Source organism: Saccostrea cucullata, unplaced genomic scaffold, assembly GCF_032062105.1.
Source record: "Saccostrea cucullata isolate Sc308-1 unplaced genomic scaffold, CSIRO_AGI_Scuc_v1 ctg604, whole genome shotgun sequence".
In the NCBI taxonomy this organism is placed as follows: Eukaryota; Metazoa; Mollusca; class Bivalvia; order Ostreida; family Ostreidae; genus Saccostrea; species Saccostrea cuccullata.
Window position 1 is genome coordinate 314,526 of NW_026928921.1, and position 24,297 is coordinate 338,822.

At 35.5% G+C, this 24,297-nt stretch overlaps 3 protein-coding genes across 3 annotated transcripts; 2 read left to right on the forward strand and 1 right to left on the reverse strand.

Moving 5' to 3' along the window:
• Positions 1-733: 733 nt before the first annotated feature.
• Positions 734-6,477, reverse strand: LOC134279239 (RNA polymerase II-associated factor 1 homolog). Its single transcript, XM_062761595.1, has 13 exons — positions 6,332-6,477; positions 6,034-6,126; positions 5,131-5,252; positions 4,253-4,319; positions 4,031-4,132; positions 3,707-3,812; positions 3,480-3,548; positions 3,219-3,322; positions 2,436-2,552; positions 2,183-2,308; positions 1,927-2,029; positions 1,579-1,660; positions 734-1,347 (listed from the first exon to the last, which is right to left on the reverse strand). The coding sequence occupies exons 1-13, from the start codon at positions 6,397-6,399 to the stop codon at positions 1,070-1,072; spliced, it is 1,437 nt and encodes a 478-aa protein (XP_062617579.1). The 5' UTR covers positions 6,400-6,477; the 3' UTR covers positions 734-1,069.
• Positions 6,478-6,625: 148 nt separating this feature from the next.
• LOC134279240 (mediator of RNA polymerase II transcription subunit 29-like) lies at positions 6,626-9,575 on the forward strand. Its single transcript, XM_062761596.1, has 4 exons — positions 6,626-6,823; positions 8,437-8,498; positions 8,652-8,736; positions 9,258-9,575. The coding sequence occupies exons 1-4, from the start codon at positions 6,656-6,658 to the stop codon at positions 9,471-9,473; spliced, it is 531 nt and encodes a 176-aa protein (XP_062617580.1). The 5' UTR covers positions 6,626-6,655; the 3' UTR covers positions 9,474-9,575.
• A 9,059-nt stretch (positions 9,576-18,634) lies between these two features.
• Positions 18,635-24,096, forward strand: LOC134279245 (uncharacterized). Its single transcript, XM_062761601.1, has 12 exons — positions 18,635-18,695; positions 18,916-18,972; positions 19,160-19,217; positions 19,470-19,527; positions 19,785-19,842; positions 20,106-20,163; positions 20,346-20,440; positions 21,328-21,384; positions 22,550-22,612; positions 22,732-22,821; positions 23,286-23,375; positions 24,071-24,096. The coding sequence occupies exons 1-12, from the start codon at positions 18,635-18,637 to the stop codon at positions 24,094-24,096; spliced, it is 771 nt and encodes a 256-aa protein (XP_062617585.1).
• Positions 24,097-24,297: the final 201 nt, after the last annotated feature.

The following is a 24,297-nucleotide window of genomic DNA, read 5'->3' on the forward strand; positions in this document are numbered from 1 at the left end:
TATACAGGGAATTTTCGCCCCCATTTTATTTTCGTCCCTTTCGTCCTACTTACAGGTGGGCGAATTAAAAGAACACAGTATTATTTCTTAAACAAAACTGTGAATGGGCGAATTTAAAACGGGGCAGAATTGTTTGTAAGAGTGAAAGAGGAAAAATAATAGGGGGCGGAAATAATCTTGTACACAGTATATTTTTGTGTGAAATGCTATCAAAATATATAAGTCGTAATATTATACAGAAGATATTAACTTCAAATCGGTGTCCATGCACCTTTAAACCAATACTAGTAATCTAAAAGTTTACATCCCAAGATGTAAAATTTATGAAATTTTGATCTGATAGTTATTGCAGTTACTTGGGAAATAGACTTATTTTAAAACTTCTAACTAGTCACCATCAAGAAAATGCAATGCAAACCCAGCATCTGAAGCAAGTTTGAGAGTGTTCATTCCTTGAAACATCATCTATGCAAGTTTGGTTAAGATGGGCCTTCTAGTTTCTTGGTAATAGACCTGCAGCCAAAACTTTAACTTGGTCCATTATCTGGTTCTGTGTAGTCAATTTTTTAAGTTTGCAAAAAAAGGGGGTTGGGGGGAATAAGATTTTGTAGAAGAGGAATTGTTGCATTTATATACATGTATATGAATTTGTACATTTAAGGTGGACATGACCCTCATGGACCTCTTCATACCTCACAGGGATCAATTATCAAATTAATTAACAAACAAAATGTACAAGTATATCATTTATTTACAGCCATGAGACGCACAATACATGGAGATGCATGATATAATGAACATGATAATGAATTTAAAATGTACAGCAAAATTATCTACTATTCCGAAAAGTCCTAAAAATACAAATTTTCTTTGCAGCTTTTTCTCCAGAGTATGACAGCATTGACTTATCATATTGTACATGAACTTTAAAGGAGTCTCAAAAAAAATTGGGAAAAAGCATCTCTAACCTTAAGAAAAAACAAAAAAAATGTTTTTCAGTAATAACAGTATTTAAATGGCTACTGCGCCCCTGAACTTTTACCCCCTTTGACATTTTTGCTGAACTGTCTTAATTTTCATCAGAACTGCTGGCAGATCCAAAGATTTCTTCTTCCTCCTTCTTGGCGCGGTCACTCTCGCTGCCCCGATCACTCTCACTCCGTGCGGGGGAGGGACTTCTGCTCCCACTCCTGCTGCGACTACGTGACGATCGACTGCTGCTTCTGCTGCCACTCCTGCTGCGAGACGGACTGCGGCTGCCACTGCGTGACCTTGACCTTGACCTGCTGCGGCGGCTGCCACTGGATTTAACACTTCCTGCCTCACTTCCACTGTGGAATTCTTCATCTAAAAATAAATCAGAGGTTATCATTATACTGTTGTTAAAAAGCAATTAAAAACAATTATATTTTTATAGTTAATGTATAGACAGGTTTGACTATTTTATTACTGAATAGTTACCGAATACTTGACAATTTTTATCACTTATTTCCAATTCTTATGCATAAAGTTAAATAACTGACCAAACTGTCATATGATTAACTAATCAACAACTGATTAATTAACTGATTAACTAACCTGATCCTGCCAGTTGCTCCTCCTGTACCTCTTCTTCTTCCTCCTCTTCTTGTTGTGGCTCTAACATCGTCAGTCGAGCATTCTATCAGTCAACATTATATATGTTAATTGGGATTAAAAACACGATTTCATTTGTAAATTTATATACATTGTAATTACATACATGCCTTTATGACCCTTAAAATTCTACCATAAAATCGAGAAAGAGATCATTTCATTTTATTTAAACATAAAAAATGATCAAAAAAAAAACCCACCAAGAACTCAATTTATCAACATTGGTGCCTTTGTATCCGTTATGTAATGTACAATGTAACTGTAAATAAAGGCCACAGAAGGCCGTATTACCTGTGCTGCTATTTCTCTTTCATTCAGTTCTCTATGTTTAACAATTAAACGTGACTTCGCCATCTGGGCACCTCCCACCTTTCTTCTCTTACTCAAGCGGACCCTGAATTTAAAGGAAGAAAGTCTCATCAAAACCTACTAGACAATTTTATCTCCTTTGTAGTTCCTTTACATAAGAGCAACTTACATGAAAATTCAACAAACAAAAGAGGACAGATATCTCATCTACGTCCAATTTATCACATGTATTAGTTACCTAGTTTCCAGCTCATTGTAATACATTCCATCCTCCCTGAAGACAAAGAAATATGTTTCCTCGTATCCTCTGGAAAGTTTGTTTTTAACATTCCAGTTGTACTCCCTGGCCAATGTGTAGTCGTACCTAAAAATAATAATAGTTAGTAAACCTACGATGCAATATATCCATGGAACATGACCTTATTTATTCAAAGTTATCAATGAGAGCAAAAAAGTGTGACCAAAATTAATCTATAATCTTGGAGCCTTACTCATCGTCAGCATTGTAATCAATGCCCTCCTCTGCATCCCTCTTCCTCTTGTTCAGAGTCTCCTCTGTTGGCAAGAAGTAGGCTACAAACTGCTCATTGTTTTCATCTACTGCACCTCTGAAAGAATATAATATGTAAATATCAATGTTATGCTCAGCTAATGCATGCATGTTGTCATTTTTTCAACAATTTATTAATCTGATTTAACTAAATGTAAATTAAGTATCATCTTTTCTGGCCCCAGTGGTTCTTCATAAATTTTTTGAGAGACATAATTGAATTTTCTTAACTAAGAAAAATTGGTCCTTCATTTAAAGCAACCTGAATCCCCTTAACCTAGAATGCGTTGTGGCAAGTTTGTTTGAAAATAACCGAGTGTTCTTCAGAATTCAAAAATATGAACAGTTTTTAAAGCGATGTAGACAGACAGGGGACGCTGAACAAAATTTGATCAGGAAAGCTTGCTTGAGCTTTCAGCACAGGTGAGCTTTATGTAAAACAGCTGTCTACTGTGAAATCACAAATTTTGTAGGGGTTTAATTTTCGTTGTTTTCAAGGTATGAAGAGACCCATGAATTCATGTCCACCACAAAATGTAAATTATTACATACATAACTATTCAATAATTCTTCATCCACAAAATCAAATCCCCACGAACCAAGAGTTTTTCATGAAACTACAAAAATTTCACCCCCCAAAAATCTGTGATTTTATAGTATTTGAAGTTATTTTGAAAATCACTACCACCTTCCCCTAGAAGTGATTTATAGTAATCAAACAAACCTGATCATGGCCTGTGACATTTCTTCCATCTGAGCAGGTTGAGGTCGACCTTTAGGTGCTGGGTCAGAATCAAATATGACCTGGGCAAATGGGTGTTTCCATAGCTACAATGTAAATTAGTAAATGTAAATGTTTTATTCTATTTCCAGCAATTTATTTTGCAGTGAAACTTCCACATTTGTACACTATTCATACGTAAATTGAATATATGTGGCTCACAAAAATACATGAACTATAACATACTTCAATTAATAAACTTACATCAAAGTCTGGGAACACAGGCAACACTTCGACAGGGGTCACACCAGGCTTACTGTAATGTTTAGTTATCTATCAACAGAAAAATAAAACTCAGTTCCTTAAAACTCCTCATATTCATGTATTCCTTTGCATGAATTCATTTTCAAATACATTTACCGGTGCTTAGATGTATATGTCAAAAACTAAATATTTCAAACTTATTGTCTTAATGAAAACAGCATTCTCACCTCTTCCTTAGCCTGTTCAAATGTTTTATCAATGGCCTGTATCTGACTTGCTCTATCTTTGTAAATGTCTTCATCTTTCATAATCTGTTTTATCTTAAATCCAACTCTATAAAACAGATTTCATTTTTCAATAATTTACTACTACAGGTGTATAAACAATTCATCATCGGTGTTAAAAACTAAAATTGGATTTAGACTGCAATTATAGATGTATTTATAAAATATACTAATATATACATGCACTTACTTCATTGGTTTACACAAAAGCATGTTTTCAAATGAATTTGATAAGTACATAAAATATATATGATAATAACTACTTACTTTCTTTCTGAGTTATCTGATTTTTGTGTAAATCTGTTGTATTCTGTGGAGATATATTCAGTTTTTCGTAACCAGGACACATTTGTATTGTGATGTCGAGATCTGCAAAAGGACAAACAATATGCTAATTAGAATAAGTTTTACCCCTGTAAGTTACCAATATTGATCTACTTATTCTATGTATACTGAGGATAGTCAAGGACAAACTTTAATCACTCAAACCTCTTGGAATCTGTGGGTGTGTTAAGGTCCTCTTCCAGTAGTCTTTCATCTTCTGGGTCTAAGTACACTGAAATTACAATTCAATTTATTTATCATGTATAGCATTAATCTCCCCCTATTTTATCAAACTGTTTTCATTTCAGGAAGCATGGTTGATATTTTTTAAAATTTGAAGTACATACACAAGACTGAAAAAGATGATTTTTTCCCCCTTCACCAGTCTTTTTGGTAAAATTTATAGGCATTCAGATATTAATTCATTTGTAAATTGTAATAGCAATAATTAATTTCAATCATGGTTTTTCTTACATAATCATGCAATAATGGATCTTTCCCAAAAGGTTTCCCAAGACAGTAAAGCGCTTTTGTTTAGGCCATAATAAAAATATTCCTAGATTCTCATCCCTGCCCGCCCTGATTTTATACCCCCGCCTCGATTTTTTTTATTTCTGTTTTTCTTCGTCTTAATTCTGATCGGGATCAGTATTCATCTACCATTCTACTCTCGTTTTAAATCCCGCGAAAGTCGACATGATTTTCACAGCTGAAAAGATGGTAATTGCTGTAATACATGCGTTTATATTTTAAACAAGGGTCATTGGTTGAAAAAGATTGGTGATGATGTGAAGTAAGAGATAATTGAACCTCTACTATGACTTTTATTCGGGTATTGTAGATAAAATTACACCGATTGACCAGGGGTCATTAAAAAATCTGCAAAATTGAAAAAATAAAAAATATAAAATAAAAGCCACCCGCCCGCCTCGATTTTTAAAAAAATTCGGATGAGAATCTAGCAATTTATTTATTATGGCCTTATCTTTCTTACATGAACTTAACAGGCAACAAAAATTTAAAAACAATTTAATATAGCAGACCTCCTGGTTCTATCCTGTAAGTATCCGGGTTAATCAAGTCAATCGTGACACCAAGGTCATGCTCAGTTAAAAGGTCATATTTATAGCTGCGCTCCAATGATGTTGGTTTGTATTCCACAAATCTAAGAGTAAAGGAAAATATAAATTTTATGTTTTTGTTATTATATATCAATATACATTAAAACATGCATCTAAATTCTCATATGCCAGGGACAAATTATTTTGCTTTTACATAATCATAATTACAGGTACCATATCTGTTTATGCATGCCAACTTCAAGGTTCAACATTAGCATCTGTCCTTCTGTTGTCCGTGTCCAGTTTATTTTTTGATTGGACAAGTCAATTTGGTCTGGTCTGATTGAACAAGTTGCTAATTGTACCATATGATTGAAAAATATTGCAAATATGATTGAAGAATCACCACAAAAATAACTTCTGTGTATGTGAAAGTTGTCTATTGGACGTAATGTACATTGATTTGATATGTTCTCTTTATTGGCATGGTTATATAAGCCCAATAAAGGCACTTTTTGTCACGAGTAGTTAAATATTAAACCAATGTTTACATTTATTACTAGGTATATCAAACAAGAAACAAATCAAAAAATATTTTGAAGAGTAATGTGGGGTGTTCGCTTCTGGGTACTCACTAATCCGAGATTCCTCTGACTCTAACCCCCGCTTTTATATTATGACTTGTGCGGGGGAGTCATAATATAAAAGCGGGGGTTAGAGTCAGAAGAATCTCGAATTAGGTACTCACTACTCAGCATGCTCAGAGATAATGTGGCAATCACTGTGTATGTTACAAATTAGACTTGTAAATTACTAACATCTGCAAGAGTGAACAGAATATTTGAGACTTGCAATATTTCAATGCATATAACAGCTCTACCTTACCTGTTTGTTTCGAATGGGTATGTAATGAATTTAGGGTCAAATGGTATGTCTGGTAGTGTGTTGTTATATTTCACTCTGCATACCAACTCTGATCTGAAAGCACAAGGTATTCTTTTCAAAGTATGAAACCATGGGATAAACAAATCCTATAAATCTTATAGACTTGTAGGTATTTTTCTGTAAATAAGGGTTTACTCCCATTGTTTAGGGTGATAAATGACAGAGAATAGAAAGCTTTAAAATAAAGTCATGAAACAAAGTAAAATTTCAGTTTTTAATGCTTATTCTCTAACAGTACCTTCTCTCTTGACCAGGTCTTTTTCTGTCTCTGTCCTCTCTAGGACCTGTTTGTACTGTTGGAGGCATTTTTGTTAGCTCTTTTAGTTTCCTTTCACATTTTCATTAATGGTTAGGCTAATAACCCAAACTACCCTGAATATTAAAGGAATGGTTCAGCGAAAAATAATATATTATATTATGCACATTATAATTTTTTTCATGATCTCATAAAATATCAAATATAAATTTCATTGTCTTATTATAAACAAAACATTTGTTGTAATTATCTTTTTAATTTTTTTAAGCACATTTCGGTTGGGTTATACCTCGGGTTTGGTATCCAATGTTCAAGATGGCGTCCTCAGTCGAGCACCTGCGACAAACAGGAGGAGCTCAGGCAAATGTTCAGCATCCGCAGAGCGCAGCAGCACAACAACCTGCCAACCAGGCAGAATGTGACCCTATCTACAGATTTAAGTTACTCTTACCCAGATTGAAAGAATCTTTGGTAGTAAGTAACAATATAAATCATAAAGTAACAAGAACAAGAGGCCCATATGCCACATCACTCACCTGATTACTGTGGCTAGGAATAAGCAAAAATCAATCCATCATTTAAAAGCTTAAATGCAGAACTGGTTCCTAGTACCTATCCTTAAAAAAAGGGGGGGTATGATTTAAATTAACTTAAATCTACACAAACTAAAGATACTTAATACAAACTTGTTTGACTCCTTATAAGTTTGAACTTTATTTTGGTCTCACCCTACTCCCATGGGGTCATGATTTGAACAAATTTGAATCTACACTATCTTAGAATGCTTTATTATATATATGACCAGTCATGGCTTTGTTGTTCTTGAGATTTTAAAAGATTTTTTCCTATATAACTTTGAGCATCCATATATAAATATGCACTACCTGAGGATGCTTCCATATGAATATGACCTTTTGTGGCTTTCTTGTGAAGATTTTTATAGATTTTTCCGATGTACTCCCATGTAAAACTTTGATCGTCCATTGTGGCCCCACACCATGCATTCACAGGGGTCATGATTTGAAAAAGTGGAATCTACACTACCTGAGGATGCTTCCAAATAAATATGATCAATCACATCTTTGTTGTTCTTGAGTAGAAGCTTTGTAAAGATTTATCCTGTATATTCCTATGTAAAACTTTGATCATCCATTGTGGCCCCACCCCATGGGTCATGATTTGAACAAACTTGAATCTTCATTACCAAAGGATGCTCATACATTAGTTTCATTTTTCCTGCCCCAGTGGTTCTTGAGAAGATATTTAAAACATGACACCAAATTTACACTATTTCATAATTATCTCCTCTTGAAAGAGGGTGTGACCCTTCATTTGAACAAACTTGAATCCCCTCCCCCCCAAATGCTTTGTGGCAAGTTTGGCGGAAATTGGCCTTGTAGTTCTGGAGAAGTTGAAAATGTGAAAAGTTTACAGACGGAGAGACAGACAGACTACAGAAAAATTGTGATCAGAAAAGCTCACTAGAACTTTCAGCCCAGGTGAGCTAAAAAAGGATATAACACTTTTCTTTGCCTCTTTTGTTATAGTCTTAAGCCAGGCAAGTGATCATACACTGTACAAATTTTCTGCCAAGTTTTCTGATTGTTAAATTGAAATCACATTCAATCCAATCCCATCAGAGCCTTTCCTCCTGAAAACACAATTCCATTTCTGATCTGTAAGGATTTAATGTCATCATTGGTCATTGGTAACCAAGCTCATCAGTTCATTGGAACAATACAAACTCACTGGAAGAAGAGCAATCACAGGCCTCCAAAAATACCAGAGTTTCGATCAGATGCCTTGGAGGAGTAATTATTCCCTTTCAGTCTTGCTCAGTTTTCCCCTCCCTCCTCCTTGTCTCTGTCGGGCAAATGAAAAACCCATAGGCAATTCAGTGTGTAGATAATGGCCTATTATGTGTGTGTGAATAAAGTTATGTTGTAATAAAATTATGATCTTAAATCTTGTGATAAGATTTAATTAAATTAAGATTTTGTGATTTAATCTCAAATCTTTTATCATTGTATGCATGTTTTATGAACATTCTACATGTATGATGAATGTTTTCTTAATACTATTTTCAGAATTTAATGAAAATTGCCGGCACCTGTTTGCATCACAATTCACAACAGCTTGAGGATAGCATGTAAGTTATTGTTGGTTTTATTATCAATATCCTAAAACCTTTTTTAAAAAATCTTTGCTAAAATGCTGTTGAGTTTTAACTTTTTAGAGTCATATTCATTGAATTGTTAATACCTTATTATTTTTAATTAAAAAAAAAATCTCGTTATTTCAGGTCAAGTGTTGAGAGTCAACTCCAGAAATTTGAAAAATCTTTGGAAGAATTCTATTCAATGTGTGATCAAGTTGAAATTAGTTTGGTATGTTTAACTTCCGAATCACTCTTTGATTTTTTTTCTTCAAAAGGATTTGACCAAGAAATTTTTTTTTCTATATTTAAATTCAATTGTAGAATTTAAGGTGATTAATATGCTTTGATATTGACCATAAAAATATCCAACATTACTGAAGGGGAAGAGGAAAATAATTTTTTTTTTTTAAAATCAAGAACATCTGTTGCAGATGGGTTTTAAATTTCAATGTAAAAGGTTAAAACCTGGTACATATCTTGTAAATTTAAGCAATAAAATATTCCTTAAGTTGTAAGTATGGAATTAATGCTGCAGCTGTTGCAGAATTTTTTTTTTGACTGCAATAACTGCAATGTTAATTTTTCTTCTAACAAAGAAAGAAAAAACATTCCATTTTAATTATTTTCATTATTTAGATGTATCTAAATAAAAACAGACAATATATTCAAGAAATTAAGCATATGGCATATACTGGGATCTGGTAAATAAACATAATTGAAGATGAAGAATTTTGTTTTCTATTTACTCAGAGACTTGCACTGGAGGGTAGTCAATTGAATGCAGACACAGTAAAATTTATCCCTGCCTGTGTTAACATCCCCAATGAGAAAGGGGAGCTACCAACTACACAGAGGATAATGCAATACCCCCAATATCAGGCCATAGTGAGACAGCAGATCCACAGTGCTAAAGAACTACATGACTTGTTATTACAGTATGCTCAGAAAATAAGTTCAAAGACATGAGAGAGGGGGGGAGAGAGAGAGAGGAGAGAGAGTGGAGAGATAGAAGAGAGAGAGACTTTGAAGTTTATTCTTTGTGAATTATACTAATGAACATAAACAATATGAGTGTTCTTTGTTTTTAGTTCAGCTCAAATCATGACCCCCAGGGGTAGGATGGGGGCAACATTGGACAATCAGTTTACATAGGAATACATGTACTAGTATATAAGAAAAATCTTGAAAAGAACAGTAAAGCCCTGGTTGGTCATATGAGTATGGAAGCATCCTCAGATAGTATAGATTCAAAGAAGATGGGCGAACAAGGCAGGCAGAATGCCTATAGCGTCAGATATTAAGAAATTATATTCAAATATGTGAATTGATTATTTAAATTAACTTCTAATTATTGAAATTTTTGAAATTATGAGAAAAAAAAACTTTTCTGAGAGCAAATTTCGTAAAAAATTTTCTTTCATAAAATTATTAGATGGTATTCATGGGATTCGAACCCTAGCAATAAAAATCCGACGTATCAATAGCATACTGCTATGAGTCTAACTCGTTAACCAATATGCTACACTACTCATGGTGATTTTAGGCATTTAAATCATGTTTGTGATATGACCCGCGACTTGATGGACTTGAAGTATTTCTCGGAAAGATGCTAATGTTGTGTCATAAAAGTATACTTTTAAGGTATAGTGGGTCTTCGCTCCATGTTTTTGAAAACCAAAAAATGTGTATTTTGTTGCACACTTTTAGCATCGTCTTTCAAAAAAATGGAGAGAAGACCCACCCATATTGAAAAATTTTGTTTAAGTATGAGAAAATGATCGTTTTTGTTCTTTTTAGTGTGTGTAAGCTTTTTCATAGGCAAATATTTTCAGTCCTTGTGATTTTTTGTAAATTGTAGAGATTTTACATAAAGTATACTTTAATATTAGATGAAATATCAAGTAAAATTTGGACTTAATTAAGATTAAAAATTTCACTTCTTAGCTGTCGCACTATAGGCATTCTGCCCGCCTTATTCCCCCATCTTCTTTGTTTAAATCAGGGGTAGAGTGGGGCCACAATGAAAGTTCAAACTTTTAGGAGAAAAAGTCCCAGTTACTTTAATAGGTTAGCATCCTAAGGTAGACTAGATTCAATTTTGTTCAAATCATAGCCCCCCCTTCCTTTTAAGGGAAGAGTCACATATGCATTTAAGCTTTTTAATACTAAACTGATATATTTGATCTTAATCCAAATAATTGGAAAGAATACATTAGAATTGTGTTAGAATTGTTTTTTCCCCGTAATTTGAGAATGATGTATGATATTTGCTTGAATTTTTTTTTATCAAAAGCAAACTCATCTGAGACCCTAGCCATAGTGGACGGTTTTTTTTATAACCTTGCAAAAATCAAGCTTATGAGATTTCAAAATAATTGTATGAATTCGATACAAACTAAATCAATATGAGTTGCCTCAAGCGAAAAGGGACCTTCGTGACATAAACGTAATTACGTCACAATAGCGCTTCAAAGATGTGACGTCGCGCCGGTGCGTTAGCCGAAAAAAAAAATCATGTACGATAAAGCAAAACAAAAAATTATTTGCGTAATACTAATGTTAAAAAAAAAAAGACACGCCTATAACTGTCCGAAAAAAAATTGTTTATTGTTGTCAATTTATAGATTTTCCAAAATAGTATACCATATATATAGTATATATGCTTATTCATAAGAAGTAAAAACTGTCTATGAACAAATCCATGTACGTGTTTACCTCAGTAATCTGTGAAGACAATCGCGTCTTTGGCCTTTCCGACTGAGCTCCGGACTCTACAGATAAGTGGCCTCCTGTATTTATTTCAATGTTTTTTGTTTTTGGTGTAGGGGTGGGGGTTACATATTACACGGTTGTTTCTCTGTTAGTCAGAAGAGCCCGAGAACTGGCGACTCAATGCCCAAAGTTTGTTATCAGAGATTAAGTAATCGAATCAAGTTAACTGGAACTAGCATATTTTCAATAGCATTTTGTCAATGTACAATTGTACATATAACCAGGAAAAAAACATGAATGCAGCATCTAGGAAACTGTAGCAATGTCATAAAGGATGAAGCGGTGAAAACCATACGGACTTCTGCATCTTCTCATCCACACCATCACCTTTAAATTGGCGCAACACTCTGAGGTTTGAAAACTGACGTAATAAAATGTGAAGATAATCAAAGTGGTCATTTTCAAAACTTATTGAAGGTCTTGTATTCATTGCCTAAATTTATTGAAATAAATTAAAACTAAACATGTTAATTTTGATTAAACTGATTTGATTTTAGCTGATGTTGTTAACTTCAAGTCGAAAATTAAGACCGATGACTTCAAATCTGACTAATGAGCATTAGTTTTATTTTCTGATTTGAAGTTTGCTAATTTTATTTAAGACAAATACAGTAGTTCCAGACATTTTGAGTTGAGCTTATAATCTTACATAATATTGTATAATTAAATGATTTAATTACCGTGTCCCCCACCCCCCACACACACCCTTGCGCGCGCGCACTCTTTTTTTGGGGGTGTGTGCTTATGTTCGTTTTATATTACTATGGAAAGGGAAGGTTTTCAAGGATTAATTAGAGGATTTTTTTTTTCGTGATTATCTCTCTTGATTTCCTTTATTTTTTTCTTTTTAATAATTTTTTTTTGTTTCGATTTTGCTTGTTCCTTTTCGTATTTACGCATTAATTTACTATTAATTTCTTTTTTATTTTGACTATAGGCACTTTGAAAATACAATGGCACGTGCACCCCCTTCTCTATATAAAGATCGCTCCTATATTTGATCAATTAATTAAGTGCCGGATCATTAATTGTCTTGTTATTCACATCATCAGTCAAGTGGTGGTAAAGATTCTTATTCTGTTTTTCAAACAGTATCTTATATTTTAAAACATATACACAGTATAACATAGCAGTTTCGTATTTGGATATTTTACTAAAACAATTAGGCCCCTAACGGTAACCTAAGAACAAACATGATAATTTCAACTTTTCTATCGCCAACTTCTTTTAATTAGTTCCCTATAAACTACATTTTGAATTTATGCCTCAGGGTTAAGATCGAACACAATTGTACGAACAATGTCTAAAACGAAGGAAGCCACTGACAAACAAGTTAATGAAACAAGGATAACAAAGGTTTCATTTACAGTTATTATACATGAAGTTCTATGGTACATAGTACAATGACCTTCTCTGCAAATATCTATCATTATGTCAAATGTTGACAAACATTTTTCACACTATTGTTAGGTAATTGATTTTTACACTATTGTTAGGTCATTAATTCCAGTCCGTGCTGTATTGTCAACGGATTTTTCTGTTATTTCCCGATCATGACAAGAAGCACAAGGCGGGTGTAACCGGTCGACAGGGATGCTCATGCAGTTACCAACGACACAATGTTATTTTTTCTTCACTGTACAGTACTGAAATTTGCATTTATTTCGCGGTCAATCGCCAAGACTTGCAATACAGTGTTCATCTGACTTTTTATTTTACACGATTTTTGATATTTCCTGGCACATAAAGTATGAAATTTATGGGGGGGGTCATCTCGAGGCAAATATCTAGACCCAGTGTATTAAAGAAGCACGTTAAATATTTTAACATTTTTTTGTCATCAGGTGCCAGAGATCTTATTCATTAATGTATCATAGCTTATGCATATTTTCAATGTAGTCTCTGGGCCTGTTTATGTTGTGGAGAAAAATCTTTCTTTTATAATTAGCTCTATATAAAGTTTTGAAATACTAATGCTTTAATTTTTTTCTAGTTGAAGAATTCTATGCTTATTTGGATTCTATTTTAGAAAAATCCTTTGAAATAATTTTATATGCAATCAATTTGATGCTTTGCATTAATCTTATATTGGAAACTATTAACACATCATTTATAAAACATTGTTGAAGAGAGATATCTGAAACGGAGGGTTAAAAAAAGAGGGGGGTGAGTGGGTTAATGTTGCTCATCAGCGTTATGCTTTACAACAAAGCTAATTTTTCAGTTGGGCCTCCTCAAATTATTTAAAAAGAAAACCAAGCTAATATAATTCTACTGAAATTATAAATTACCGGCAAACCTAAAAATCTTTTTTTTTTTTTAATTTCTTTTAGATTTATTTAGTATTATTACCATTTTTTGCTTTTCAACAATTTCAATAGGTTATGCTCTTCATGATCAAATTACTGTTTGAATGCTCATACAACGATATTTTTCGAAGATCTTTTTCACAGAAGGAAATTCTTTGCAAGAGTCCAACTTGCGTACTTTAGGCCTATCAATAACAAAATCAAACAAAGGGACATAACTCGTATATGAAGGAGGCATTCGGAAATACTCAGAAATATTGGGTCACTTGTATACGAAAATGACAGAGTTTGTTCCGAATGAGAATCGGTTACCAAGGAAGTAGATCCTATTGTCAACAAAGAGTTACGGAGCGCGAAAGTGTGCGGACGGTGTAGAGGAGCAGAGATAGAAAAAGCAAAATACACAAGGAAGAAAGCACTTAGACAGGTTTGGTTCATACACACTTGTTCAGTGTTGGGGCAAACTTCATTTATAAATGTATTTTATTTTCCGAAATCACAATACAAACCCTTAACTTGTTATTATTCATTGGTTATCAACAACACCCATAGAGAGAGATGCATGATACATGAGCAGTTGAGCTATGCTAATCGGGCATAAAATATTTTCACGCACAATAAGGGAAGATAAGTAAATCAACATGCAGATTTACCACGTATCAGGTTCGACAAAACTATATGTAAAGAAATGGGAACATTCATTGAACAAAATGTTGAACTTTCAGTTTCCGCAACTCTATCATTTGAACCTGCGTGCATTTTTCAAGGCAAAGATATTGAATATTTATCAGTTGCTTGTATAACTTTGCTAGTAATTGATTATCATTATTTGATATTTGACGTTTGAGACATTATTTGATGTTTGAGACGCGAATTTAAAATATATCTTAAGATTCCGGAGTTTTACACAGTATCCGCTCCGAACGTTACTCGTGGAAATAACCCGGATGCTGTTACCATGACTTCCATCGAGTTGTAGGCCTCGAAGGATTTGGATGCATGGAAAGAAGGAGATGTTACAAAACAGAAATGTAAAAGAGAACAACAGGTTTGGGGATCTTTATGCGTTCGATGTCATTGTTTGTATTTTATATTTAATTTTTACACAAAATAAAAATGGAAATAATCAAAATATCATTAATAATTTTATGCATTGTCATGAAATAAACACAAATGCCCGAACTTCCTCACTTCAAGCGAAAAAAACCATACCACGTTATTCTCTAGCATAATTATTTGATCTGTTTTTCGTTTTTAACACACATACATGATACCATTAGCTGAATTTGAATTTTTTAAATTATTTTTTCGTATGAGAAACAAGGAAATTATTTGGGTAAACTGCTAGAACGACATTTCAAAATGTTCAGATACTGTAGATCACTAAATTTTCGCGACACCATATTTTCGCGAGAGAGTCGTAATTTTTATTATAAGCGAGACATAATTTTCACGAATTATTAATATTTCTCTGTATAATCTTTAGGAATACTATTATACGCGAGAATGAAATTTTCGCGTGCTCACTGTCTCGCGTAATTACGTGAAAATAAAGTTCTCGCGAATTAAAAGTGATTTACAGTAGTCCATGGACCACGAAGCAAGGTGTGTGCATTGTAACAAATTGTTGATGCATTCAAGTCACATTCTGCAATAGGTAGTGCTTGTATGTGGTATACCAGTTACTAATGTCCCTGGTTTTGTCTACGCTATAGACCAACCCAGTGGTTTAAAGAACTGATTTGAGCCACTCACTCATAAAACTTCAGACTGTGACTTGTACTCAATCTTGGCTGTGATAGAAGCCAAGAAACAACACCGACTGAAGTATACCTGACAGAAGTATCCATATAGAAGATGGTGAGTTTATTTTATTGTCTTAATGTCTTGTATTTTCAGGTGAATACGATGGGCATGGCCCCCTAAGAGAGGCGTGTACATTGTTGATGTACTCAAGTCACAGTCTGCAATAGGTAGTGCTTGTATGTGGTATACCAGTTGCTAATGTTCCTGGTTTTGTCTATGCTATAGACAAACCCAGTGGATTAAAGAACTGATTTGAGCCACTCACTCATAAAAGTTCAGACTGTGACTTGTACTCAATCTTGGCTGTGATAGAAGCCAAGAAAATACCAAGATTGAAGTATACTTGCCAGCAATACCCATATGGAGAAGGTAAGTTTATTTTATTGTCGTATTATTAGTGATGTATGTGCATTTTTGATGCACTCAAGTCACAGTCTGCAATAGGTAGTGCTTGTATGTGGTATACCAGTCGCTAATGTCCCTGGTTTTGTCTATGCTATAGACAAACCCAATGGATTAAAGAACTGATTTGAGCCACTCACTCATAAAAGTTCAGACTGTGACTTGTACTCAATCTTGGCTGTGATAGAAGCCAAGAAACAACACCGATTGAAGTAGACGTGCCAGCAGTACCCATATGGAGAAGGTAAGTTTATTTTATTGTCTGATTATTAGTGATGTGTGTGCATTGTTGATGCACTCAAGTCACAGTCTGCAATAGGTAGTGCTTGTATGTGGTATACCAGTTGCTAATGTCCCTGGTTTTGTCTATGCTATAGACAAACCCAGTGGATTAAAGAACTGATTTGAGCCACTCACTCATAAAACTTCAGACTGTGACTTGTACTCAATCTTGGCTGTGATAGAAGCCAAGAAACAACACCGACTGAAGTATACCTGACAGCAGTATCCATATAGAAGATGATGAGTTTATTTTATTGTTTTAATGTCTTGTATTTTCAGGTGAATACGATGGGCATGGCCCCCTAAGAGAGGCACTCAAGTCACAGTCGCAATAGGTAGTGATTGTGGTATACCAGTCGCTAATGTCCCTGGTTTTGTCTATGCTACAGACAAACCCAATGGATTAAAGAACTGATTTGAGCCACTCACTCATTAAAGTTCAGACTGTGACTTGTACTCAATCTTGGCTGTGATAGAAGCCAAGAAAATACCAAGATTGAAGTATACTTGCCAGCAGTACCCAGATTGAGAAGGTAAGTTTATTTTATTGTCTGATTGTTAGTGATGTGTGTGCATTTTAGATGCACTCAAGTCACAGTCTGCAATAGGTAGTTCTTATATGTGGTATACCAGTTGCTAATGTCCCTGGCTTTGTCTGAGCTGAAGACAAACCCAGTGGTTTAAGTAACTGATTTGAGCCACTCACTCATAAAACTTCAGACTGTGATTTGTACTCAGTCTTGGCTGTGATAGAAGCCAAAAAACAACACCGATTGAAGTAGACGTGCCAGCAGTACCCATAAGGAAGAATGTAAGTTTATTTAATTGTCTTAATGTCTTGTATTTTCAGTTGACTATGACGAGCATGTCCCCCCAAGAGAGGCATGTGCATTTTTGATGCACTCAAGTCGCAGTCTGCAATAGGAAGTGATTGTGGTATACCAGTTGCTAATGTCCCTGGTTTTGTCTATGCTATAGACAAACCCAATGGATTAAAGAACTGATTTGAGCCACTCACTCATAAAAGTTCAGACTGTGACTTGTACTCAATCTTGGCTGTGATAGAAGCCAAGAAAATACCAAGATTGAAGTATACTTGCCAGCAGTACATGACTGGAAGATGGTAAGTTTATTTTGTTGTCTGATTATTAGTGATGTGTTTGCATTTTTGATGCACTCAAGTCACAGTCTGCAATAGGTAGTGCTTGTATGTGGTATACCAGTTGCTAATGTCCCTGGTTTTGTCTAAGCTATAGACAAACCCAGTGGATTAAAGAACTGATTTGAGCCACTCACTCATAAAACTTCAGACTGTGACTTGTACTCAATCTTGGCTGTGATAGAAGGCAAGAAAATACCAAGATTGAAGTATACTTGCCAGTAGTACCCATATAGAGAAGGTAAGTTTAATTTATTGTCTGATTATTAGTAACCTGTGTGCATTGTTGATGCACTCAAGTCACAGTCTGCAATAGGTAGTGCTTGTATGTGGTACATGACTGGAAGATGGTAAGTTTATTTTGTTGTCTGATTATGAGTGATGTGTTTGCATTTTTGATGCACTCAAGTCACAGTCTGCAATAGGTAGTGCTTGTATGTGGTATACCAGTTGCTAATGTCCCTGGTTTTGTCTAAGCTATAGACAAACCCAGTGGATTAAAGAACTGATTTGAGCCACTCACTCATAAAACTTCAGACTGTGACTTGTACTCAATCTTGGCTGTGATAGAAGCCAAGAAAATACCAAGATTGAAGTATACTTGCCAGTAGTACCCATATAGAGAAGGTAAGTTTAATTTATTGTCTGATTATTAGTAATCTGTGTGCATTGTTGATGCACTCAAGTCACAGTCTGCAATAGGTAGTGCTTGTATGTGGTATACCAGTTGCTAATGTCCCTGGTTTTGTCTAAGCTAAAGACAAACCCAGTGGATTAAAGAACTGATTTTAGCCACTCACTCATAAATCTTCAGACTGTGACTTGTACTCAATCTTGGCTGTGATAGAAGGCAAGAAAGTACCAAGATTGAAGTATACTTGCCAGCAGTACCCATATAGACAAGGTAAGTTTAATTTATTGTCTGAGTATTAGTAATCTGTGTGCATTGTTGATGCACTCAAGTCACAGTCTTCAATAGGTAGTTCTTATATGTGGTATACCAGTTGCTAATGTCCCTGGTTTTGTCTAAGCTATAGACAAACCCAGTGGATTAAAGAACTGATTTGAGCCACTCACTCATAAAACTTCAGACTGTGACTTGTACTCAATATAGGCTATGATGGAAGCCAAGAAAATACCAAGATTGAAGTATACTTGCCAGCAGTACCCATATAGACAAGGTAAGTTTAATTTATTGTCTGAGTATTAGTAATCTGTGTGCATTGTTGATGCACTCAAGTCACAGTCTTCAATAGGTAGTTCTTATATGTGGTATACCAGTTGCTAATGTCCCTGGTTTTGTCTAAGCTATAGACAAACCCAGTGGATTAAAGAACTGATTTGAGCCACTCACTCATAAAACTTCAGACTGTGACTTGTACTCAATATAGGCTATGATGGAAGCCAAGAAAATACCAAGATTGAAGTATTCTTGCCAGCAGTACCCATATAGAGAAGGTAAGTTTATTTTATTGTCTGAATATTAGTGATGAGTGTTCATTGTTGATGCACTCAAGTCACAGTCTTCAATAGGTAGTGATTGTATGTGGTATACCAGTTGCTAATGTCCCTGGTTTTGTCTAAGCTAAAGACAAACCCAGTGGATTAAAGAACTGATTTTAGCCACTCACTCATAAAACTTCAGACTGTGACTTGTACTCAATCTTGGCTGTGATAGAAGGCAAGAAAATACCAAGATTGAAGTATTCTTGCCAGCAGTACCCATATAGAGAAGGTAAGTTTAATTTATTGTCTGAGTATTAGTAATCTGTGTGCATTGTTGATGCACTCAAGTCACAGTCTTCAATAGGTAGTTCTTATATGTGGTATACCAGTTGCTAATGTCCCTGGTTTTGTCTAAGCTATAGACAAACCCAGTGGATTAAAGAACTGATTTGAGCCACTCACTCATAAAACTTCAGACTGTGACTTGTACTCAATATTGGCTATGATGGAAGCCAAGAAAATACCAAGATTGAAGTATTCTTGCCAGCAGTACCCAGATTGAGAAGGTAAGTTTATTTTATTGTCTGAATATTAGTGATGAGTGTTCATTGTTGATGCACTCAAGTCACAGTCTGCAATAGGTAGTGCTTGTATGTGGTATACCAGTTGCTAATGTCCCTGGTTTTGTCTAAGCTATAGGCAAACCCAGTGGATTAAAGAACTGATTTGAGCCACTCACTCAAAAAACTTCAGAATGTGACTTGTACTCAATCTTGGCTGTGATAGAAGCCAAGAAACAACACCGATTGAAGTAGAAGTACCAGCAGTACCCATAAGGAAGAATGTAAGTTTATTTAATTGTCTTAATGTCTTGTATTTTCAGTTGACTATGATGAGCATGTCCCCCAAGAGAGGCATGTGCATTGTTGATGCACTCAAGTCACAATCTGCATTAGGTAGTGCTTGTATGTGGTATACCAGTTGCTGATGTCCCTGGTTTTGTCTAAGCTATAGACAAACCCAGTGGATTAAAGAACTGATTTGAGCCACTCACTCATAAAAGTTCAGACTGTGACTTGTACTCAATCTTGGCTGTGATAGAAGCCAGGAAACAACACCGATTGTAGTAGACGTACAAGCAGTACCCATAAGGAAGAAGGTAAGTTTATTTAATTGTCTTAATGTCTTGTATTTTCAGTTGACTATGATGAGCATGTCCCCCCTCAAGAGAGGCATGTGCTGCTTTGCTGATGCACTCAAGTCACAGTCTGCAATAGGTAGTGCTTGTATGTGGTATACCAGTTGCTAATGTCCCTGGTTTTGTCTATGCTATAGACAAACCCAATGGATTAACGAACTGATTTGAGCCACTCACTCATAAAAGTTCAGACTGTGACTTGTACTGAATCCTGGCTGTGATAGAAGCCAAGAAAATACCAAGATTGAAGTATACTTGCCAGCAGTACATGACTGGAAGATGGTAAGTTTATTTTGTTGTCTGATTATTAGTGATGTGTTTGCATTTTTGATGCACTCAAGTCACAGTCTGCAATAGGTAGTGCTTGTATGTGGTATACCAGTTGCTAATGTCCCTGGTTTTGTCTAAGCTATAGACAAACCCAGTGGATTAAAGAACTGATTTGAGCCACTCACTCATAAAAGTTCAGACTGTGACTTCCACTCAATATTGGCTATGATGGAAGCCAAGAAAATACCAAGATTGAAGTATTCTTGCCAGCTGTACCCATATAGAGAAGGTAAGTTTATTTTATTGTCTGAATATTAGTGATGAGTGTTCATTGTTGATGCACTCAAGTCACAGTCTGCAATAGGTAGTGCTTGTATGTGGTATAGCAGTTGCTAATGTCCCTGGTTTTGTCTAAGCTAAAGACAAACCCAGTGGATTAAAGAACTGATTTGAGACACTCACTCATAAAACTTCAGACAGTGACTTGTACTCAATCTTGGCTGTGATAGATGCCAAGAAAATACCAAGATTGAAGTATTCATGCCAGGAGTACATGACTGGAAGATACCAGGTAAACTTTGTTTATTGTGTGATTATTAGTAACGTGTGTGCATTGTTGATGCACTCAAGTCACAATCTGCATTAGGTAGTGCTTCTATGTGGTATAGCATGTGCATTGTTGATGCACTCAAGTCACAATCTGCATTAGGTAGTGCTTGTATATGGTATACCAGTTGCTAATGTCCCTGGTTTTGTCTAAGCTATAGACAAACCCAGTAGATTAAAGAACTGATTTGAGCCACTCACTCATAAAAGTTCAGACTGTGACTTGTACTCAGTCTTGGCTGTGATAGAAGCCAAGAAACAACACCGATTGAAGTAGACGTACCAGCAGTACCCATAAGGAAGAAGGTAAGTTTATTTAATTGTCTTAATGTCTTGTATTCTCAGTTGACTATGATGAGCATGTCCCCCCCCCAAGAGAGGCATGTACTGCTTTGTTGATGCATTCAAGTCACAGTCTGCAATAGGTAGTGCTTGTATGTGGTATACCAGTTGCTAATGTCCCTGGTTTTGTTCATGCTATAGACAAACCCTGTGGATTAAAGAACTGATTTGAGCCACTCACTCATAAATGTTCAGACTGTGACTTGTACTCAATCTTGGCTGTGATAGAAGCCAAGAAAATACCAAGACTGAAGTATACTTGCCAGCAATACAAACATGGAGAAGGTATGTTTATTTTATTTTCTCATTATTAGTTATGTGTTTGCATTTTTGATGCACTCAAGTCACAGTCTGCAATAGGTAGTCCTTGTATGTGGTATACCAGTTGCTAATGTCCCTGGTTTTGTCTATGCTATAGACAAACCCAGTGGATTAAAGAACTGATTTGAGCCACTCACTCATAAAACTTCAGACTGTGACTTGTACTCAATCTTGGCTATGATGGAAGCCAAGAAAATACCAAGATTGAAGTATTCTTGCCAGCAGTACCCATATAGAGAAGGTAAGTTTATTTTATTGTCTGAATATTAGTGATGAGTGTTCATTGTTGATGCACTCAAGTCACAGTCTGCAATAGGTAGTGCTTGTATGTGGTATACCAGTTGCTAATGTCCCTGGTTTTGTCTAAGCTATAGACAAACCCAGTAGATTAAAGAACTGATTTGAGCCACTCACTCATAAAACTGCAGACTGTGACTTGTACTCAATCTTGGCTGTGATAGAAGCCGAGAAACAACACCGATTGAAGTAGACGTACCAGCAGTACCCATAAGGAAGAATGTAAGTTTATTTAATTGTTTTAATGTCTTGTATTTTCAGTTGACTATGATGAGCATGCCCCCTCAAGAGAGGCATTCAAGTCACAGTCGCAATAGGTAGTGATTGTGGTATACCAGTTGCTAATGTCCCTGGTTTTGTCTATGCTACAGACAAACCCAATGGATTAAAAAACTGATTTGAGCCACTCACTCATTAAAGTTCAGACTGTGACTTGTACTGAATCTTGGCTGTGATAGAGGCCAAGAAAATACCAAGATTGAAGTATACTTGCCAGCAGTACCCAGATTGAGAAGGCAAGTTTATTTTATTGTCTGATTATTAGTGATGTGTGTGCATTTTAGATGCACTCAAGTCACAGTCTGCAATAGGTAGTGCTTATATGTGGTATACCAGTTGCTAATGTCCCTGGTTTTGTCTAAGCTGAAGACAAACCCAGTGGTTTAAATAACTGATTTGAGCCACTCACTCATAAAACTTCAGACTGTGATTTGTACTCAGTCTTGGCTGTGATAGAAGCCAAAAAACAACACCGATTGAAGTAGACGTGCCAGCAGTACCCAAAAGGAAGAATGTAAGTTTATTTAATTGTCTTAATGTCTTGTATTTTCAGTTGACTATGATGAGCATGTCCCCCCAAGAGAGGCATGTGCATTTTTGATGCACTCAAGTCACAGTCTGCAATAGGTAGTGATTGTGGTATACCAGTTGCTAATGTCCCTGGTTTTGTCTAAGCTATAGACAAACCCAGTGGATTAAAGAACTGATTTGAGCCACTCACTCATAAAACTTCAGACTGTGACTTGTACTCAATATTGTCTATGATGGAAGCCAAGAAAATACCAAGATTGAAGTATTCTTGCCAGCAGTACCCATATAGAGAAGGTAAGTTTATTTTATTGTCTGAATATTAGTGATGAGTGTTCATTGTTGATGCACTCAAGTCACAGTCTGCAATAGGTAGTGCTTGTATGTGGTATACCAGTTGCTAATGTCCCTGGTTTTGTCTAAGCTATAGACAAACCCAGTGGATTAAAGAACTGATTTGAGCCACGCACTCATAAAAGTTCAGACTGTGACTTGTACTCAATCTTGGCTGTGATAGAAGCCAAGAAACAAAACCGATTGAAGTATACTTGCCAGCAGTACCCATATAGAGAAGGCAAGTTTTATTTATTGTCTGATTATTAGTAATCTGTGTGCATTGTTGATGCACTCAAGTCACAGTCTTCATTAGGTGGTTCTTATATGTGGTATACCAGTTGCTAATGTCCCTGGTTTTGTCTAAGCTATAGGCAAACCCAGTGGATTAAAGAACTGATTTGAGCCACTCACTCATAAAACTTCAGACTGTGACTTGTACTCAATATTGGCTATGATGGAAGCCAAGAAAATACCAAGATTGAAGTATTCTTGCCAGCAGTACCCATATAGAGAAGGTAAGTTTATTTTATTGTCTGAATATTAGTGATGAGTGTTCATTGTTGATGCACTCAAGTCACAGTCTGCAATAGGTAGTGCTTGTATGTGGTATACCAGTTGCTAATGTCCCTGGTTTTGTCTAAGCTAAAGACAAACCCAGTGGATTAAAGAACTGATTTGAGCCACTCACTCATAAAAGTTCAGACTGTGACTTGTACTCAATCTTGGCTGTGATAGATGCCAAGAAAATACCAAGATTGAAGTATTCATGCCAGGAGTACATGACTGGAAGATGCCAGGTAAACTTTGTTTATTGTGTGATTATTAGTAAGGTGTGAGCATTGTTGATGCACTCAAGTCACAGTCTGTAATAGGTAGTGCTTGTATGTGGTATACCGGTTGCTAATGTCCCTGGTTTTGTCTTTGCTATATAGACAAACCCAGTGGATTAAAGAACTGATTTGAGCCACTCACTCATAAAACTTCAGACTGTGACTTGTACTCAATCTTGGCTGTGATAGAAGCCAAGAAACAACACTGACTGAAGTATACCTGGCAGCAGTACACGACTGGAAGATGGCAAGTTTAATTTCTTGTCTGTTTATTAGTGATGTGTGTGTATTGTTGATGCACTCAAGTCACAGTCTGCAATAGGTAGTGCTTGTATGTGGTATACCAGTTGATAATGTCCCTGGTTTTGTCTATTTTCTAGAGAAACCCAGTGGATTAAAGAACTGATTTGAGCCACTCACTCATAAAACTTTAGACTGTGTTTTCAATCTTGACTGTGATAGAAACCAAGAAAATACCAAGATTAAAGTTTATTTGCCAGCAGTGCCAATTTGAAAAATTGTAAGTTTATTTTATTGTCTTAATGTCTGGTATTTTCGGTTGAATATGATGAGCAATGCCACCAAGAGAGGCATGTGCATTGTTGAT

What these genes read in the sequence shown, in the direction of transcription:
- LOC134279239 (XM_062761595.1), bottom strand. Translation starts at nt 6,399, where the DNA reads ATGCCTCCAACAGTACAAACAGGTCCTAGAGAGGACAGAGACAGAAAA. An exon ending in TACCCATTCGAAACAAACAG is followed by an intron (nt 5,253 to 6,033) that starts GTAAGGTAGAGC and finishes CTTTACTCTTAG; the next exon opens with ATTTGTGGAATACAAACCAA. An exon ending in TCAGATAACTCAGAAAGAAA is followed by an intron (nt 3,813 to 4,030) that starts GTAAGTAGTTAT and finishes TCTGTTTTATAG; the next exon opens with AGTTGGATTTAAGATAAAAC.
- LOC134279245 (XM_062761601.1), top strand. Translation starts at nt 18,635, where the DNA reads ATGGAAGCCAAGAAAATACCAAGATTGAAGTATTCTTGCCAGCAGTAC. An exon ending in GCAGTACCCATATAGAGAAG is followed by an intron (nt 18,696 to 18,915) that starts GTAAGTTTATTT and finishes TGGCTGTGATAG; the next exon opens with AAGGCAAGAAAATACCAAGA. An exon ending in GCTGTACCCATATAGAGAAG is followed by an intron (nt 20,441 to 21,327) that starts GTAAGTTTATTT and finishes TGGCTGTGATAG; the next exon opens with AAGCCAAGAAAATACCAAGA.
- LOC134279240 (XM_062761596.1), top strand. Translation starts at nt 6,656, where the DNA reads ATGTTCAAGATGGCGTCCTCAGTCGAGCACCTGCGACAAACAGGAGGA. An exon ending in GATTGAAAGAATCTTTGGTA is followed by an intron (nt 6,824 to 8,436) that starts GTAAGTAACAAT and finishes TACTATTTTCAG; the next exon opens with AATTTAATGAAAATTGCCGG. An exon ending in CAACAGCTTGAGGATAGCAT is followed by an intron (nt 8,499 to 8,651) that starts GTAAGTTATTGT and finishes TCGTTATTTCAG; the next exon opens with GTCAAGTGTTGAGAGTCAAC.